This window comes from Babylonia areolata, chromosome 31 (genome assembly GCF_041734735.1).
Source record: "Babylonia areolata isolate BAREFJ2019XMU chromosome 31, ASM4173473v1, whole genome shotgun sequence".
Taxonomy (NCBI): Eukaryota; Metazoa; Mollusca; class Gastropoda; order Neogastropoda; family Buccinidae; genus Babylonia; species Babylonia areolata.
Window position 1 is genome coordinate 12533648 of NC_134906.1, and position 19843 is coordinate 12553490.

The 19843-nt window shown below is 43.5% G+C and overlaps 2 protein-coding genes across 3 annotated transcripts in view; one reads left to right on the forward strand and one right to left on the reverse strand.

The window, feature by feature from the left end:
* LOC143275873 (eEF1A lysine and N-terminal methyltransferase-like) overlaps positions 1-8134 on the forward strand; it is a 30174-nt gene extending 22040 nt beyond the window's left edge. For both annotated transcript variants that reach the window (XM_076580174.1, XM_076580173.1), the window contains exons 12-14: positions 1565-1700; positions 2359-2487; positions 5975-8134. In XM_076580174.1, the coding sequence (XP_076436289.1) occupies positions 1565-1700; positions 2359-2487; positions 5975-6378 (669 nt within the window). In that variant the 3' untranslated portion in view covers positions 6379-8134. The remainder of the gene's footprint in view (positions 1-1564; positions 1701-2358; positions 2488-5974) is intronic.
* Positions 8135-8626: 492 nt separating this feature from the next.
* On the reverse strand, positions 8627-19768 carry LOC143275943 (ribosome-recycling factor, mitochondrial-like). Its single transcript, XM_076580288.1, has 7 exons — positions 19672-19768; positions 17384-17693; positions 16473-16622; positions 15851-15969; positions 13103-13194; positions 11185-11344; positions 8627-9513 (listed from the first exon to the last, which is right to left on the reverse strand). Exons 2-7 carry the CDS (start codon positions 17685-17687, stop codon positions 9430-9432), a joined length of 909 nt encoding a protein of 302 aa, XP_076436403.1. The 5' UTR covers positions 17688-17693; positions 19672-19768; the 3' UTR covers positions 8627-9429.
* Between the last annotated feature and the right edge of the window lie 75 nt (positions 19769-19843).

A 19843-nucleotide genomic window follows, 5' to 3' on the forward strand; every position in this document is an offset into this window, starting at 1 on the left:
TGGAACAAACCCAGACACTTCCTCGAAAAGGAAGTGCCGGGCCTGTTCTTATACCAATCATTTGACATGTGCACACAGCTGCAAAGACAGAAAAAAATGTGCAAACACAAATTAGCTTTTTATTCAAGACTGGCATAGCCTCTTTAATCCTGAATAAGCCACACAGAACACATGGACAATACAGAACAAATACATGGTTGCCTCGGTAGTTTATCCACTGGAAATTAACAAATAATGAGGCCAGGAGACGATTAACTCCGAGAAACTCAGTTTTGTTAAGTTTACCGTGCAGCATGTTGTCCGTCAGTGACTGACTTTTAACAGCGATTGACATGTACAGTTGGGCCAGAAGCAAAGTGAGAGCCGTGTGACCGATGGTTTCTCCACTGCAATGGGAATCCATTTACTGCCCAGTCTTTCGTCAAGGACTATTGACTCTCAAGCTAGGAGGCAAGGTTGCTCTGGCTCTTAGTGCTGCAGCCTTGCGGACTAGTTGGTCTTTGGGGACCATCCCAGCACTGACTGTCCTAAAGCCCTGTTGACAGGTGAAATGCTGACAGGTGGATGGTTGACTGTTGACAGGTGGATTGTTCACTGTTGACAGGTGAAATGCTGACAGGAGGATTGTTCACTGTTGACAGATGAAACACTGACAGGTGGATTGTTCACTGTTGACAGGTGGATTGTTCACTGTTGACAGGTGGATTGTTCACTGTTGACAGGTGGATTGTTCACTGTTGACAGGTGAAACACTGAGAGGTGGATTGTTCACTGTTGACAGGTGGATTGTTCACTGTTGACAGGTGGATTGTTCACTGTTGACAGGTAAACACTGAGAGGTGGATTATTCACTGTTGACAGGTAGATTGTTCACTGTTGACAGGTGGATTGTTCACTGTTGACAGGTGAAACGCTGACGTGTTGATTGTTCACTGTTGACAGGTGAAACACTGAGAGGTGGATTGTTCACTGTTGACGGGTGAAACGCTGAGAGGTGGATTGTTCACTGTTAACAGATAAAAAGCTGACATGTGGATTATTCACTGTTGACAGGTGAAATGCTGTCAGCTGGATTGTTCACTGTTGACAGGTGGATTGTTCACTGTTGACAGGTGAAACGCTGACAGGTGGATTGTTCACTGTTGACAGGTGAAACGCTGACAGGTGGATTGTTCACTGTTGACAGGTGGATTGTTCACTGTTGACAGGTGAAACGCTGACAGGTGGATTGTTCACTGTTGACAGGTGGATTGTTCACTGTTGACAGGTGAAACGCTGACAGGTGGATCGTTCACTGTTGACAGGTGAAACGCTGACAGGTGGATCGTTCACTGTTGACAGGTGAAACGCTGACAGGTGGATCGTTCAGTTGACAGGTGGATTGTTCACTGTTAACAGGTGAAACGCTGACAGGTGGATTGTTCACTGCTGCGATGTGACTTGGGCAAGACATTCTCCTCCATTATTAAATCCTAGCCCAAATACTAGTCAGGACAGCAGTTGGCCCCTTCTGCTGCTGATCGTAGTCAGGCACGACAGACTATATCGTACAGTCTTTGTTCAGGTATGCCTGGAGGTGGTGGAGATTGATGCGGAGATGTCCAGAGTGGCCTCAGAATGGTTCGGCTTCCATCACAACAACAAAGTCAACGTGCGCATCGCTGATGGCCTCGACTTGATCGCTCAGCTGGCAGAGAAAGGTATGTGGAAATTAGTGTTCAGTGTTGACAGGTGGAAAGTTGATGGGATAGTTCATTGTTGGCGGGTGAAATGTTGATTGGATTGTTCACTGTTGACAGGTGAAATGTTGATTGGATTATTCACAGGTGAAACGTTGACATTAGATTGTTCACCGTTGACAGGTGGATTGTCCACTGTTGACAGGTGGATTGTCCACTGTTGACAGGTGAAACATTGACATTGGATTGTTCACTGATGACAGGTGAAATGTTGACAGGTGGATCGTTCACTGTTGACAGGTGGATTGTTCACTGTCGACAGGTGAAATGTTGACATTGGATTGTTCACTGTTGACAGGTGAAACGTTGACATTGGATTGTTCACTGTTGACAGGTGAAATATTGATTGGATTGTTCACTGTTGACAGGTGAAACGTTGACAGATGGATTGTTCACTGTTGACAGGTGAAACGTTGACAGGTGGATTGTTCACTGTTGACAGGTGCAACACTGACAGGTGGATTGTTGACTGTTGATGGGCAGATTGTTTACTGTTGACAGGTGCAACACTGACAGGTGGATTGTTGACTGTTGACGGGCAAATTGTTTACTGTTGACAGGTGAAACGCTGGCAGGCGGATCGTTGACTGTTGACAGGTGGATTGTTGACTGTTGACAGGCGAAAAGCGGCAGGTGGTGATGTTTGACGTGGACAGCAAGGACACGTCCCTGGGTCTGTCGTGTCCTCCCCCCGCCTTCCTCACCCCCCAGTTCCTGACCACCACTGCACAGATCTTGGATGATGGGGGTTAGTGCGCTGTGTTGGGTTGGGTTGGGCAACATTGTCTTTTGCGGTGTAGTGTTGTGCGGTGCGGTGGGTTGGGTCGTGGAGAGATGGCCTAGAGGTAACGCGTCCGCCTAGGAAGCGAGAGAATCTGAGCGCGCTGGTTCGAATCACGGCTCAGCCGCCGATATTTTCTCCCCCTCCACTAGACCTTGAGTGGTGGTCTGGATGCTAGTCATTCGGATGAGACGATAAACCAAGGTCCCGTGTGCAGCACGCACTTAGCGCACGTAAAAGAACCCACGGCAACAAAAGGGTTGTTCCTGGCAAAATTCTGTAGAAAAATCCACGTCAATAGGAAAAACAAATAAAACTGCACGCAGGAAAAATACAAAAAAAAATGGGTGGCGCTGTAGTATAGCGATGCGCTCTCCCTGGGGAGAGCAGCCCGAATTTCACACAGAGAAATCTGTTGTGATAAAAAGAAATACAAAATACAAATACAAATACAAAATAACAGTGTGTTGTGCAGTGTCGAGTTGCGTTGTGGTGTGTTGTGTTAACGTTGAGTTGTGTTGGGTTACATAGTGCTGCTGCCCGGTGTGTTTTGTGGTGTGGTGTGTTTGCATTGTGGTGTTGTGTTGGGTTGCGTTATCATGTGTGTTGTGTTGTGTTACATAGTGTTGCGCGGTGTGTTGTGTTGTGTGGTGTGTTTGCATTGTGTTGGGTTGGGTTGCGTTGTGTTTTGCTGTGTGTTGTGTTATGTTGTGTTGAGCTGTGTGTTTTGTTGTGTTACGTTGTGTTGAGCTGTGTGTTTTGTGTTGTGGTGTGTTACATTGTGCTGTGCAGTAGGTGTGTTGCTTTATGCTGTGGATGTGTTGTGGTGTGTCACAGTTGTGTTGTGCTGTATGTTTTGTTGGGCGGTGTTGTGTGGTGTTTTGCATCACATTGTTGTGCAGTGTGTTTTATGACATTGTGTTGTCCTGTGTGTCGTGTTTTGCAATGTAATGTGGTGTGTTGTGCTGTATGTTGTTGTGCAGTGACAGGCGCCATAGCCGAATGGTTAGAGCGTTGGACTTTCGATCTGAGGGTCCCAGGTTCGAATCACGGTGACAGCGCCTGGTGGGAAAAGGGTGGAGATTTTCACAATCTCCCAGGTCAACATACGTGCAGACCTGCCAGTGCCTGAACCCCCTTCGTGTGTATATATGCAAGCATAAGATCAAATATGCACATTAAAGATCCTGTGATCCATGTCAGCGTTCGGTGGGTTATGGAAACAAGAACATACCCAGCATGCACACCCCCGAAAGCGGAGTATGGCTGCCTACATGGCGGGGTAAAAACGGTCATACACGTAAAAAGCCCACTCGCGTATATACGAGCGAACGTGGGAGTTGAAGCCCACGAACGCAGAAGAAGAAGTTGTGTGGTGTTGTGTTACAGTGTGTTGTGCTGTGTGTTGTGCTACAGGTTTTGTTGTGCATTGTTGTGGCAGGTTACATTGTGCGTGTCACAGTTGTTTTGTGCTGTGTAGTGTGTTATGAGATGTGTTACATTGTGTTGTGCTGTATGTTGCGTGTTGTGCTGTTACATTGTGTTGTGCTGTATGTTGCACACTGTGTTTTTGACTCACTTGTGTAAACAAAGTGAGTCTATGTTTTAACCCGGTGTTCGGTTGTCTGTGTGTGTGTGTGTGTCCGTGTGTCTGTGTGTCCGTGGTAAACTTTAACATTGACATTTTCTCTGCAAATACTTTGTCAGTTGACACCAAATTAGGCATAAAAATAGGAAAAATTCAGTTCTTTCCAGTCATCTTGTTTAAAACAATATTGCACCTCTGGGATGGGCACAAAAAAATAAAAAAAAGAAGCCTAATTATATGCAAACTGCATTTACTGTTATATTTATATTTTTTGTATTCTCTAAACTTGGCACTTTGACCTCTTATTCTGACACAACAACAAGAGGAGTCATTATTATCATTTTTTGTTCAAACGGGAACTTCTTTTGCTAAGCATGGAATTTTTATTTATTTTGCAAACGTTTTGGTGCAGATAGTAAAGAAGGGAAATTACTCTGTAATTAATGCAAGGGGACTTAATTTATCACAAGTGAGCCTTGCCTCTCTTGTTACATTGTGTTGTGCTGTATGTTGCACATTGTGTTGTGCTGTATGTTGTGTCGTGAGGTGTGTTACATTGTGTTGTGCTGTATGTTGTGTCGTGAGGTGTGTTACATTGTGTTGTGCTGTATGTTGTGTCGTGAGGTGTGTTACATTGTGTTGTGCTGTATGTTGTGGCGTGAGGTGTGTTACATTGTGTTGTGCTGTATGTTGTGTCGTGAGGTGTGTTACATTGTGTTGTGCTGTGTTGTGGCGTGAGGTGTGTTACATTGTGTTGGGCTGTGTGTTGTGTTGTGAGGTATGTTACATTGTGTTGTGCTGTATGTTGCGTGCTGTGTTGTTACATTATGTTGTGCTGTATGTTGCGCGCTGTGTTGTCACATTGTGTTGTGCTGTGAGGTGCGTCACATTGTGTTGTGCTGTGTGTTATGTTGTGAGGTATGTTACATTGTGTTGTGCTGTATGTGTTGTGAGGTATGTTACATTGTGTTGTGCTGTATGTTGTGTTGTGAGGTGTGTTACATTGTGTTGTGCTGTATGTTGTGTTGTGAGGTGTGTTACATTGTGTTGTGCTGTATGTTGTGTCGTAAGGTATGTTACATTGTGTTGTGCTGTATGTTGTGTTGTCAGGTGTGTTACATTGTGTTGTGCTGTATGTTGTGTTGTCAGGTGTTACATTGTGTTGCGCTGTATATTGTGTCGTAAGGTATGTTACATTGTGTTGTCCTGTATGTTGTGTTGTGAGGTATGTTACATTGTGTTGTGCTGTAAAAGGCCTTTCAAGACAGCAGTGTCGGGACTCATTCGAGCAAATTGTCAGGGCACAGAGAAGTATGTCACCTACTCTGAACAGATGACCGCCTTTTGGTCTGTTCACTGCTCTCTGTGTTTGTTGTGAGGTTTGATGGGTTTTCTTATTTATTTGGGGGGTGAGGGGGGGGGGGGGGGGTTGCAGATGTGGTGGTGGTGGGGTAGGTATACACATCTCTTTCTTCTTCTTCGTTTGTGGGCTCCCACGTTCACTCATACATACACGATTGGTCTTTTACATGTATGACCGTTTTTACCCCCACCTTGTAGGCAGCCATACTCTGTTTTCGGGGATGTGCATGCTGGGAATGTTCTTGTTTCCATAACCCACCAAACGCTGACATGGATAACAGGATCTTTAACGTGCGTATTTGATCTTCTGCTTGCCATATACACACGAAGGGGGTTCAAGCACTAGCAGGTCTGCACATCTGTTGACCCGGGAGATCAGAAAAAATCTCCACCCTTTACCCACCTGGCATCCGTTACCGAGATTCGAACCAGGGAGCCTCAGAGAGGAAGTCCAACGCTTTAACCACTCAGCTGTTGCACCCATCATTTCAACATGTGTTTCAGGGGTGTTTGTGCTGAACCTGGTGTGTCGCGACGAAGCGCTGCAGAAGAGCGTCATGGACAGAATCGGTGCGGTCTTCCCCTGCGTCATGGCCGTCGACATTCCCCAAGAGGTCAACAGGGTCGTCTTCGCCTACAAATCGGCTCAGTTTTCTGCTGCTGCTGCTGCTGCCGCTTCCAGTTCCATAGCAACGCCGGACGCTGCTAATGGGACCTGTGATGGGGGTGTCAGTCAGAAACCAAACGCTGTGGCGAAATCGGAATGTGTTGCCGGTCTGCAGAGGGAGCTGTTGGAGAGGCTGGGTCAGTCGGCGAAGAGACTGGACCGTCAGATCAGGTCGGTGTCCGCGTCCTGTGACGTGGTCTTGGCGGAGTGCGTGGCCGACCTGCAACAACTGACTGTGTAGTGGGTCTGGCAGGGGAGTGGTGTGTGTGTGTGTGTTATGTATGTGTGTGTGTCTGGGTTTTTCTCTGTGGTTGTGTGTGTTTGTGTGTGTGTGTTTCTTTGTGGTTGTGTATGTGGCTTTGTGTGTGTGTGTGTGTGTATAACCGTGTGTGTATGTGTGCTCATTTCTTTGTGGTTGTGTGTGTGTTTGTGTGTGTAGCTTGTGTGTGTGCTTGTTTCTTTGTGGTTGTGTGTGTGGTTTTGTGTGTATGTGTGTGTGTATAACCTTGTGTGTATGTGTGCTCATTTCTTTGTGGTTGTGTGTGTGGTTTTGTGTTTGTGTGTGTGTGTGTATGTGTGCTCATTTCTTTGTGGTTGTGTGTGTGTTTTTGTGTGTGTGTGTGTGTGCTTGTTTCTTAGTGATTGTGTGTGCGTGAGTGTTTGTGTGTGCAAAGGTTCGTGTGTGTGTGTGTGTGTGTGAGCAATAGATGAGAGAATGTAAGAGGCAGACATACTGTTGTAAAATAAATAGCACTGGGAAAGAATGGGTATGTGTCTTAAAAGTGAATGTGTGAGTATCACAGATAGTGTGCGTGAGAGAGAGAGAGAACCTGTGAATTAATAAAGTGTTTTTGATTGATTTGATCGATTGACTTAATGATTTTGATAGGATTGAAGACCTCCCAACCACAAGATACTGTGATGGCATAAAAGGCTTCAGAGATCATATCTACTTGTGTGATTAAGCTGCATTGAGATGCATAATATATGCCTGTGTAAAACTGCCTTTCACCGAATGCTTGGTTTCTGTAGGGTCAGAATTATTACCAAATTCTGGTCACTGTGTATATAGTATGTATGATAGTTGTGAGTGACAACTGCTGCCCCAACTATCTGGGATATAATTTGATTATAGTGGATAGTGTCTTGCCCAGCTTACATCCCTACTCTCTCGGCTGAGAGAACTTTAGGATAGTCGGCATTGGGATTGTTCCCAAAGGCCAACTGTCAATATATGTAATAAAAAGGATGTTTTTTTGTGCCTGAAATTATATTTACTCCAACATACTTACTATGATAATAGTGGAGTAATGGCATAGAGGTAACGCGTCCGCCTAGGAAGCAAGAGAATCTGAGCGCGTTGGTTTGAATCACGGCTCAGCCGCCAATATTTTCTCCCCCTCCACTAGACCTTCAGTGGTGGTCTGGACACTAGTCATTCGGATGAGACGATAAACCGAGGTCCCATATGCAGCATGCACTTAGCGCACATAAAAGAACCCACAGCAACAAAAGGGTTGTTCCTGGCAAAATTCTGTAGAAAAATCCTCTTCAATAGGAAAAACAAATAACACTGCACGCAGGAAAAAAATTTTTAAAAATGGGTGGCGCTGTAGTGTAGCAACACGCTGTCCCTGGGGAGAGCAGCCCAAATTTCACACGGAGAAATCTGTTGTGACAAAAAAGAAAAAAAATACAAATACAAATACCCTCCTGTTCTCCCTGCTTCTGTTTCCTGCATGACTCACTGGTCACATAAATTTCAACTGTTGTCAAGGAGGACGCTGCATAGGCACACGGAAGGGAGGTAATATAGTAAGGGAGGTCACTATGCCCACAGCTACTTTCGGTTTCTCCACCTGCATGGTACAGGAAAGAGTCCCCTGCCAGAGTCCCCACTAGTGCGTCACAGCAATTATGTTACATTAAACATCATTTTAGGAAAAATATTTTCCAATTTGACAGATAAATGCACATTGAAATAAATCAAATGGGAAAAAAAAACCATATTCTTCCATGCATATCCTGAATGTGTGTGTGTTTGTGCTTTTATTAAAATATGCAGACTGCATCAAGATGGAGGTGTGTTTGTGGGGTTTTTAATGCGTAAGTAATTTTAATGTAAGACATTCTGACAAATTTCAGAAAAATAAGAATGTCTGTACATAATACAATACATTCCAGCTTTGAACTATTAGCGTTGCATTCACACTTTCACATAACATATGCACGCATGCACGCACCAAAAACAAAAAACACGGGCAGGCTGACCGAGCAATTTCTGATTCTGTAACATATCAAAAATCATTTGCTTTTCTTTCAGATAGTTGTGCATATTTAGGCATACAAGTTAATACCAAGTGTACATTTGTGTCAGAAGAGAGAGAGCGTGTGTGTCAAGCATGTATGTGTAATGACTGTTGCATGAATGTGTTTCTCACAGCACTGAAACAAAAGGGGGTTTTTTTGTGTTTTTTTTGGGGGGGGGGTTTAAAAGCAGCAGATCACCCTGGTCTGTGTCACAGGCACAACAACCAAGCGGTTAAAGCGTTTGGACTTTCAATCTGAGGGTTGTTGGTTTGAATCCCTATTGCACTGTGCAGCCTGGTGGTTTGAGGATGGAGAATTTTTCCCAGTCTCTGAGGTTCAGCAGATGTGCAGATCTGTTAGTGCCTGATGAAGATGTATCACACATAGCAGACCACAAAACAGTTGATGCCATTTCATTTTCAAAGGAAATATGCTGAACACACTCAACACATACTTGGTAAAGTCTTGACAGAAGGGATATGCACCCACAACTAAAAATACCCTTTAAAAAAAAACACACACACAACCACCAAACAAATCTGCCACTCCTTTTTCAAAACACAACCTATCAAGGACATACACATCACCCACCCATTGTACATAATCCCTGACTCCACTAAAGACACAAAGAGTTCAAGTTTCTTCAAGGTGTTAAAGCATGTGAACTGATCCATATATGATACACCACATCCACTTGTAAAAAGAATACAAAAAAAGAGATTAAAAAAACAACAACAAGGAATACATCTATGAAAGCAACACCAGGAAGACTTGCTATACGTCATCAGAACAAACTTCAAGATTCAGGCATTGAAAAAAACTCGCAATAATGATGGGCATTGTTCCAACAAGCTCTGACTGTGAGCTGCAGAACTGTAGAGTTGGCCCAAGTTTCCCAGTGCTCTGTGAAGGTGGAGGAAGCAGGCGTGTGTGGGGTGGGGTGGGGTGGGGAAGCGGGGAGGACAGAGGAAGGGGTCATGGGTCACTTTCCTCCCAGCAGTTCCTGTTGTTTGGCCGCCAGCATGGCGTCCAGCTGTTGTCCATGGCTGTGCATCTCCTCCAGTACCTGGTGCACACACACAGATATGCACGCGCACACACACACGCACGCACAAGCGAGCACACACACACACACACACGTTTGTAAGTCATATTTGTTGATATGCATACACCTACGTTCCCTCCTACAAAACTTCATTTATTACACACCACCATCTCTTTAAACTTTTTATTTCTTATAATAGACTTTTTTTTTTCCCAGACATACATGAACACTTTCCTACACTAATATTCACAAGCATTCCCTCTCTTTCACCCTCTACCTCTCTTCTTTCCATCTTAAGAACATTTCTAGTGAACAGACGTTAAACTAAAGACCTCACACACACACACACACACACTCAAACACACACACATTCACACACATTTTCAGTTTCAGTTTGAAGATGTCAAAATATGCAGACTGATCCGAATACACTACACCACTGCGACAAAAGGGTTGTGCTCTAGCAAACTCCGACAGGCGTAAAAATACATATGACAAAGTGCGCTGGGTCATGGTGCCGGTCAGGAATCTGCCTAGCAGACGATGCGCATCATATATGAACGTAGTGACGCCTCCTTGAGAAACTGAGACAGAAAGAGCCTGCAGCGTCCCCACAAGGGGAGGCAGAGGATATTATCTTGAGTACGATGACAATGCTGCAATGGGGAATGGGATCCATCTGGGATTAGGACCACACACAAGGCAAGGCTGTACTTCATGCCTCTTTCCTAAAACGTCCTGACATAAAAAGAGTATTTTATTTTATTTGGAACATGTCACAATACAACACAGATATCGATGAACAAGACAACAAGAAAATCTTATATAAAGTCCTGTCCTGATACATGTACAAACTGAATATGTGATGGGTTTCATCATAACTAGAAGTTAAGACGTGAACATACATGAGTTTTGAACAAAACTAAGCTGAGATATAAATAAAGTGAAGAAAATTAATAATAAACGTGTGGTGGAGAAAGAAGTCAATAGAGAGAGAACAAGAAGTATCAACGCTGGGGCCCAAGCACAGCAAGACTGAACTTGGCCGACAAAGCAGCGAAGGCCAAAACGTCCTGACATCTTCAGAGCAGGAGTGATTCAGTATCAGTTTCTCAAGGAGGCGTCACAGCATCCAGACAAATCTATAAAAAAATAATAACGCTTCACCACATCTGCTTGCCAGATTGCTGACAGCAGCATAACCCAACATGCCTAGTCAGGCCTCGAGTGCATGCTTATTATGATTATATGTGTCCCTGTCAGAGTGGATTTCTTCTACAGAATTTTGCCAGAGGACAACCCTTTGTTGCCGTGGAATCTTTTTCAGAGGGCCAAGTACATGCTGCACACGGGACTCAGTTTATTGTCTCATCCGAATGACTAAGACTTTCAGTTTGATTTTCCAGTCTTATTTTGGAGGAAGGGCAAGAACAGTGCTCAAAACCAGACCCTCACAGACACACAGTGTTGGCAGAGAAGTGTCTTGAACAGTCTGACATTCCATGAGCAGGAGAGATACAGGCACCTGCAGATTTAGTCTTTCATTTTGTGTGGGCAGGTAGGCAGGCTTAACTTTTGTAATTTCATAATGCCTGTAAAATTATTCTGTGCAGCCAAAGGTAAGAAACAACACTACTTTTTCCACTAAAAAAAAAAAGAATTATTAAAACACACATGAGTTCATATACTGACCAAATCCTGCGCTGCCCTGACAATGTCCTCAGAGTGATGGTCCTTGGCAGCCTTGACCTTCTTGACAAACTTGTTGTGGATGTCTCGTAGCCGTGTCTTCGCTTTGTCGTGAATCATCTTCGCATTCTTCGCCAACCCCTCTCTGTGTTCACGGGTGATCCTGAACGAACAAATGAACACATGAAATCTTAAGCGGTTAAAGGAATAAGCACAAATGATTTTTTTTTACATCCACTCCAGCTCTTTTGGCAAAAACTGAAAGAAGAATACACACCCAAAAAAGTCGATTATTCATGATAGCAGAAAATGTGAAATAATATAAGCATGAACACTGCATAACTATTTATACTGATAAGTTTATACATATAGTACAGGTACATGTACAAACAACACAGTGATGAGAGGAGGAGCAGAGATAGCAACGATGAAAGGAGTGAAAGAAGGAAAAAGAGTATTTTTAAAAATACTTTTTAAAAGACTGGGTGGAGAAGGTTGGGGGGGAGTCGATAATGATTTCAAACATTAACAGCATTAAACACACACACACACACACACACACCAGCAAAACTGGTGCTGGATGTGACATGTCCTCAGACTGCTGAGCAATTGTAGAATTAATGGCAGTCTCCTCGGAATACTTTCCTCAGGCCTGCTAAAAAAAATATATATATATATATCTTGAGAGTTTGTGTCCAAGAAACTGCCAGCAACGAACAATTTCAAACTACTGTTTGCCCCCGAAAACGGAGTATGGCTACCAAGATGGGTGGGGCAAGAACAGTCATACACGTAAAAGCCCACTCATGTACATGCCAGTGAATGTGGGAGTTGCAGCCCATGAATGAAGAAGAAGAAACTATTGTTTGTCTCATGATATACATCAAATGTGGTTGGGGGAGACCGGTTCGTTAATTTCAGAACCCAGAAGCGGTTTAATGAAATCATGCATAGGCCTTCTTCTTTGTTCGTGGGCTGCAACTCCCACGTTCACTCGTATATACACGAGTGGGCTTTTACGTGTATGACCGTTTTTACCCCGCCATGTAGGCAGCCATACTCCGCTTTCGGGGGTGTGCATGCTGGGTATGTACTTGTTTCCATAACCCACCGAACGCTGACATGGATTACAGGATCTTTAACGTGCGTATTTGATCTTTTGCTTGCGTATACACACGAAGGGGGTTCAGGCACTAGCAGGTCTGCACATATGTTGACCTGGGAGACCGGAAAAATCTCCACCCTTTACCCACCAGGCGCCGTCACCGAGATTCGAACCCGGGACCCTCAGATTGAAAGTCCAACGCTTTAACCATTCGGCTATTGCGCCCGTCGATGCATAGGCCAAATTGTATATATACAATGAAGAATGCAAACCAGCCTGGACTGGAACAACACTGATTTCATACGTACATCTTACGGAGTCCAAACAAAGCATGGCACGTACATTTCTCTTCCTAATCCCACATTGACTGAATGTCCTACGTGGCATATAATACAAGTGTCTTAACCAAACAAGTATCATATATAAACCCCAGGGCATGACACGATATTGAGAATTTTTTTTTTTTTTACACATTTATATATTAGTGCATTGTACAACACAAGAGCACATCAAGACATAGAAGTGGAAAACAATATAACAAACTGCAGACACATAAATAATCACAGGAACCCCCTTCGTGTGTATACCCAAGCAGAAGATCAAATACGCACGTTAAAGATCCTGCAATCCATGTCAGCGTTCGGTGGGTTATGGAAACAAGAACATACCCAGCATGCACATCCCTGAAAGCGGAGTATGGCTGCCTACATGGCGGGTTCAAAACGGTCATACACCTAAAAGCCCACTCGCGTATATACGAGTGAACGTGGGAGTTGCAGCCCACAAACGCAGAAGAAGAAGAAGAAGAAGACTCACTTGGGCACAGGAATGAAGATGGTGGTTCCTTCCTGCTGTGGGTTGACGTTCAGGCCAGACCCGGTCAGCGCGTCCTTCACCGCTTTGATGTACTGCACACACAGTTCCAATTTCAGTTTTTTCAAGGAGGCGTCACTGCGTTCCGACAAAGCCATACGCGCTACACCACATCTGCTGGGCAGATGCCTGACAGCAGCACAATCCAACGCACTTGTACAGCCTTGGGTGCATGCATATATATATATATATATATATATATATATATATATATATTTGTGTACCTATCAGAGTGGATTTCTTTTTACATATTAAATTGGCCAGAAGACAACGCTCTCGTTGCCATGGGTTCTTTTTCAGTACGCCAAGTGTGTGCTGCAGACGGGACCTCTGTTTATCGTCTCATCTGAAAGGCATGATGCTCAGTTTGATTCTTCATTAAAATCTTGGGAGAAAGGACGAGAGCAGGATTCGAACCCACACCCTCACAGACTCTTCAGTATTGGCAGCTGAGCGTCTGAACCATTCTGCCACCTTCCTCCCCACAACAGCAACCAGCCACTCTACATGTCCATGTGAATGCCAGCCATTATCTTTGTTATTATCATCATTATCGTTCATAATATTTCCACCTAATCTTGAAAAATAAGCAAATAAGAAAAGACGTAAATACCAAAAAGGCAAAATTGAACACAAAATGCAAAACTAAGATACATAAAAAAAAAAAACAATTACAATAAATTGAATTATTAACACACACACACACACACACACACAGATGCATGCACGCATACACACACAAAACAACACAACACACGTGCGTATGCGTTCGCAAGCACATGTAATAGTACACAATTATAATCAGCACACACTGAAATTTTTTTTTTTTTTTTTAATCAATACAACCTACAAATTCTGCAGAAAAGCACTCACTCACTCACTCACTGATAGTCATGATAGTTCGTGATACTGGAAAGGAATAAGCTTTGAAGTGTTATTCAGGAGAGGAAAAGGTGAGTCTCCTGACTGGATTTGAAAGACTGCAGTCAAAGTCAAAGTCAAACAAATGTTTTAATTGTCAGGCCTCTGGCCCATAACAACAGGAGTCACAGCAAAATGTAGCATGCAACATGTGTTCATTTACATACCATTCAGGCATTTGTTCCTCAGAGTTCGTGCTTTATAGATATACATTGACTGTTTCAAGATTGTTTCAGAATTTTCACTAGCTAAGATAGAAGAGAGTCTGGACAATGATGGGCTTCTGAAGTACTTAAGCGGTATTAATTCATGTCTCAATTCCGTATACTTAGGACATACAAAAAGAAAGTGTATTTCATTTTCAATCGTGTTGGAGCAAAAAGGACAGCAACTATCAGCATTATTCAAATTTGGCTTGTACTGTAAATAACTATGTTTAATTGGAGACATACCCATTCTAAACTTAGCAAGGCAATTTCAAAAGTTAACATTCCTAAGCTCGTATATATAAGCTTTAGGAGTTACTGTTCGGTTGAAGCTTGCATACATTTAAAAGAAATCGTGACCTTCGAGTGCAGCAAGAAAGACTGCAGTGAAGATGGGTGACAGAGGGGCTGAGGAAGTTGACTGAGTGACCAAACAAAGCTGTCAACTTTCCACAATAAAACAAAACCCTGTGAATCTTCTGGCCCACTGCTGTCTCCAGTCAACAGCTACTCGCCCTAACGAAATGTAAAACGCTTTGAGCAGTGTTTCTGGAAAAAATGCACTATATTATTTGTATTTGTATTTCTTTTTATCACAACAGATTTCTCTGTGTGAAATTCAGGCTGCTCTCCCCAGGGAGAACGCATCGCTATACTACAGCACCACCTGCGTTGCAGTTTTATTTGTTTTTCCTATCAAAGTGGAATTTTCTTCAGAATTTTGCCAGAAACAACCCTTTTGTTGCCGTGGGTTCTTTTACGTGCGCTAAGTGCATGCTGCACATGGGACCTTGGTTTATCTCTCTCATCCAAATGACTAGCGTCCAGACCACCACTCAAGGTCTAGTGGAAGGGGAGAAAATATCAGCAGCTGAGCCGTGATTCGAACCAGCGCGCTCAGATTCTCTCGCTTCCTAGGCAGACGCGTTACCTCTAGGCCATCACTCTAGGTTTCTGAGACATACAGGACTGAGGGCACATTTGATTTTGTAGATTTTCACTTTGGAGTTGGTCTGCAAGAGTGATGTTTTCCTGATGTTCTGCAGTGTATTGAAGGCCCGTGCTGTGAGATTCATACTGAAGATCTCCTTTTCTCCTTCTTCTTCTTCTTCTGCCTTCTGCATTCCCAAGCCACATTACAATTTCAGGACGGCAAATTCTGCAGTCCACCGCAGGGACCTCACTGGTCCCCACAGTTTCTCATGGAGCTCCACAGGGCAGGGCCATTCCTGGCATCTCAGAGCATCGAAGGTGGGGGCAGGACTGCAGAATATGGGAGGGGGTCTGTGGGCCTGTGCCACAAGGGCACTGGTCAGTATGGGATATCTTCAGACGGCAGAGATGGGAGAGGACCTGACAGTGTTCCGTTCGCAGTCTGAAGATTGTGACCTGTGCCGCTCTGTCCAGCTCATAGATGCTGTCTTTTTCATCTTCCAGACGTTGGCGCCATGCTTTCCAGAATGTGTTTCTCGGTATCAGATCTCCTTTTCAACTTTGCTGTCAGCTGAGATACTCCCTTCAGCTTTACCTGTGAACAGTGACAGTAAAACAGTACTAGCCTTACTTGTGGGGAAGATGCCATGTTGACCAGGATGAGAGTGGGGTTCTTTTGCACCACCTGACCCAGCTGAACCAATGGAAACACTCCGTCATCAGTTTTGACTGGCAGGTTATCGTACACACCTGAGCACACAACCCGCAGAATAAGGTTCTGTGTGTGTGTGTGTGTAAATGTGATATGCATATAACAGATATATAAAAAATTTCCATAATGACTTTTGTATGCTTCACACATTGAAAATTCCATGACAATAAACTTTATCATGTTTTATTCACACACACACACATATACACACACATGCACATAAACATCATACAAAAATACATGATGCATACATAAATATGCTAAACAGATGCACGCGCCCACACACACACGCACACACACGCGCACACACACACACATGCACGCAACACAAATATATGCGCAAGCACACACACACACACACACACACGCACATACAACACAAACACACACATACACACACACGCTCACTAACCACACACACACACACACACACACACACACATACACACACACGCTCACTAACCACACACACACACACACACACACATCAACACAACCAACACACATGTATACATACATGTGTACGTAAATACACACGCACCGATATTGGTCCGTATGGACACCTGCTGAATCATCTGCATCTTGAGGTCCTCGGCGACACTCATCATCTCCTCCTGCAGTCTGGAAAGGTCCAGAACCCCATCCAGCTCCTCCGCGCTAAGCGTCACCTTCTTCTTACCTCCCTTGGCCACTGCAACAATTAGCTCTGCTTATCTCCCTTGGCCACAGCAACAATTAGCTCTTCTTACCTCCCTTGGCCACTGCAACAATTAGCTCTGCTTATCTCCCTTGGCCACTGCAACAATTAGCTCTTCTTACCTCCCTTGGCCACTGCAACAATTAGCTGCAACAATTAGCTCTGCTTATCTCCCTTGGCCACTGCAACAATTAGCTCTTCTTATCTCCCTTGGCCACTGCAACAATTAGCTCTGCTTATCTCCCTTGGCCACTGCAACAATTAGCTCTTCTTATCTCCCTTGGCCACTGCAACAATTAGCTCTTCTTACCTCCCTTGGCCACAGCAACAGTTCACAGACACATTCCAACCTTCGCCCAAGCAATCATTTGAATCCTGATTCATCAAACAGGTCTGCTCCGTTTTGAACAGCGTGTATGTGTGTGCGCACACATGCATGGATGTGTGTCTGTGAGCATGCACATACTGCTTGTCTACGTTCACACCTATCTGTTTGCAAGAGGAAGCTCCTTTCTCTTTTCTTTTCTTCCTTTTTTTTCTTTTTTTTTTTTTTTCATTTTTAAAGCTATACAGCAGCAAACACACAAACTCACACAAACATGCAACAACACACACACAAGTGTATGCATATGATATACATATGCATGCATTAATATCAAAGTAGCTGTTTGTGTGTGTGTGTGTGTGTGTGTGTGTTTTAAGTAACAAATAATAAACACACTGTATCTTTTTTTTTTTTTCAAACCTGCACTTACCTTTCTCTTTTTTGGATTTTTTGGCATAACCACGCGCCACACACCACGATAATGGCGAATGCACCTCAGGTTGAAACAGTCCCCCAGTACCACTCGCCCGTCGCATTCGCTCTGTATTACACAGTAACAGCTGAGTTCGTCCAAAGCTAGCTCTTCTGTGGAGTGGATGATGGGCACGGTGGCTGTAAAAATGTTTGTGCACTGCCCCACATGACGCTGACGCAAGCCCCGAATGAACCGCAAATGCTTTGCCGCTCAGAAATCCTCGACATGACAGGACAGTTGTCAGACTTCGTGCTGCCATGTTTCTCTGAAACACATTCCAGCCAAAGTTGAATACAAGAGGGGTGGAAGCTCTGACAAAGAATGTGAAGGGGTCTGGGGGGCAGATGGAGTAAAAGAAAGACTGATGTCAGTGTTGAAGAAGAGAAGAGCATGGATAAAAACTTCAATCAGTTCAAAATCTGAAAATACAAATCAAGCCATGCCATTTCAAGAGGGCCATTTCCCTTCAGTGGTAAACTAAATATCTGGAACACCAAACTGTCACATCTATTGGTACTGCAACCTGTCACAAAGAAAAATACTTCTGAGACCAATATCAAACTTTTCAAATAAAGAATCGTTAACCAATATCAAACATTTCAAATAAAGAATCGTTAAGTACCTAATAAAGACTTTGATACAGCAGTTGTTATTTTGGTTGCTTTGTTTTCTTTGTACAAAAGAATAATAAATTGTATTAACCCCTAGGCTGCCTATATGACGAGATAACTCGTGTACGCTTCACTGCCACAATGACGAGATAACTTTTCATCGAAATATTCCGACTTTTCTCTAAAGCATTAAGTTCATTGACAAAAATACTGGTAGCTTTAGCTTGGGGAATCTTTCTAGATTCTATTAATAGCTGGAAACCCTATCTATGTGATGAGGCAGTCCTTTATTTGAATGTTTTGGTTGGGTTACTGCTGCAGTGTTTGCCTGGCTCCTCTCCTTGCTCACCCAACAAAATGTCGCACAATGTGCTCAAGACATGCAATCATGGCATGCTACATCAACCAAGACTGTTTTCTTTAGCTGATGCTCAGAAAGAATTGAAGCAAAAATTCGAAGGAGAAGACTCTAATGAACTTTTATAGGATGATTTGATAAAAAAAATAAAAGAAGCAATGAGGAGATTGGCCAAGATACTACTATCAGTGAGTGATGCATGCTGTACAACTGTAGCAGATGACAGAAAGTGACCAAATTATCAGCAGGACACAGTGTGAGCGATTTTCTTGGCACTCAGCCAATGAAGTTTGATGAGAACTGGATGAAGTGACCATGTGTGAGAGGGGTGAAGAGGAGAGGGGTGGACCGTGGAGACTGAGGGGGTGTGGCCCCACATCCATATTATCACTTGGAGAAGTCACAATACACTGTGTATCTGTCTCCTTTTCTTTTATTGTGATTTAGTACAAATTACCTGACTAATGTTTGTAATGAACAAGTTGAAAATATGACAAAAAACAAAACACTGATTTCAAAACAACAGCATGTCACTGAAAAATTATAAAATTGCAAAACATCATGTGTTTTGTATTCTTTATTCATTTACCTTTCAGAAAATAATATATTTTTATGGATCTTTCTCCAATAACAATGAGCACAGAATTTGTTTTTTAAACATATACCTGTTTTTTTGTAGAAATAAAAACCAGGCAAATAGATTTCACATAAATATTATTTTCCTGGCAGTGGAAGAGTTAATGGAAGAGATCCTCATTCTAGATGCAACATACAAAACACCAGTCTATATATTTATGGTTGGTGTGTTTGTGTGTGCGTAAGTGTGTGTGTGTGTGTGTGTGTGTGTGTGTGCAAGTGTGAGTGTGGTTGTGCATGTGTGCCCGTGTGTGTGTGAGAGAGAGAGAGAGAGAGAGAGAGAGAGAGAGAGAGAGAGAGAGAGAGAGAGAGAGAGATTGTGTAAGTTACACACACGCACACACACACACACACACACACACACACACACACACACACACGCACACACACACACACACACACACACACACACACACACACACACACACACACACACACACTTGACAGGTTGAGTGCACACGCACACTCAAGTACACACACCTACACACGCAGCACGACAGTCACACACATCCCCACGGCTACACTTTTTCCCACTGCTCAGGTCACATCAAAGCATGCAAGAAACAAAGATCGTGGGAAGAGCATGTATTATATGAATCATTCACTGACAGCTGTGCATATAAAGGAAATGTACCAACCTTATAACTGATAACTCCCAAACAAACATAGGTCGTCTGCAAGCGCGTGTCCTTCGGTGATCAATGTTGTTACAGAGTGCTCTCCCCCGCTCAATGTGCTGTTCACTGAAATCTACCAAAAGGAACACTATTCGTGCGAACACTTATTGCTTTCGATACCAGAAAGATGGAA

Coding starts and splice junctions, on each gene's coding strand:
- LOC143275943 (XM_076580288.1), bottom strand. CDS start 17,687: ATGGCAGCACGAAGTCTGACAACTGTCCTGTCATGTCGAGGATTTCTG. Junction 13,195..15,850: donor ACATGGCATCTTCCCCACAA/GTAAGGCTAGTA, acceptor CTGTGTGTGCAG/TACATCAAAGCGGTGAAGGA. Junction 11,345..13,102: donor ATCTTCATTCCTGTGCCCAA/GTGAGTCTTCTT, acceptor TTGTTCGTTCAG/GATCACCCGTGAACACAGAG.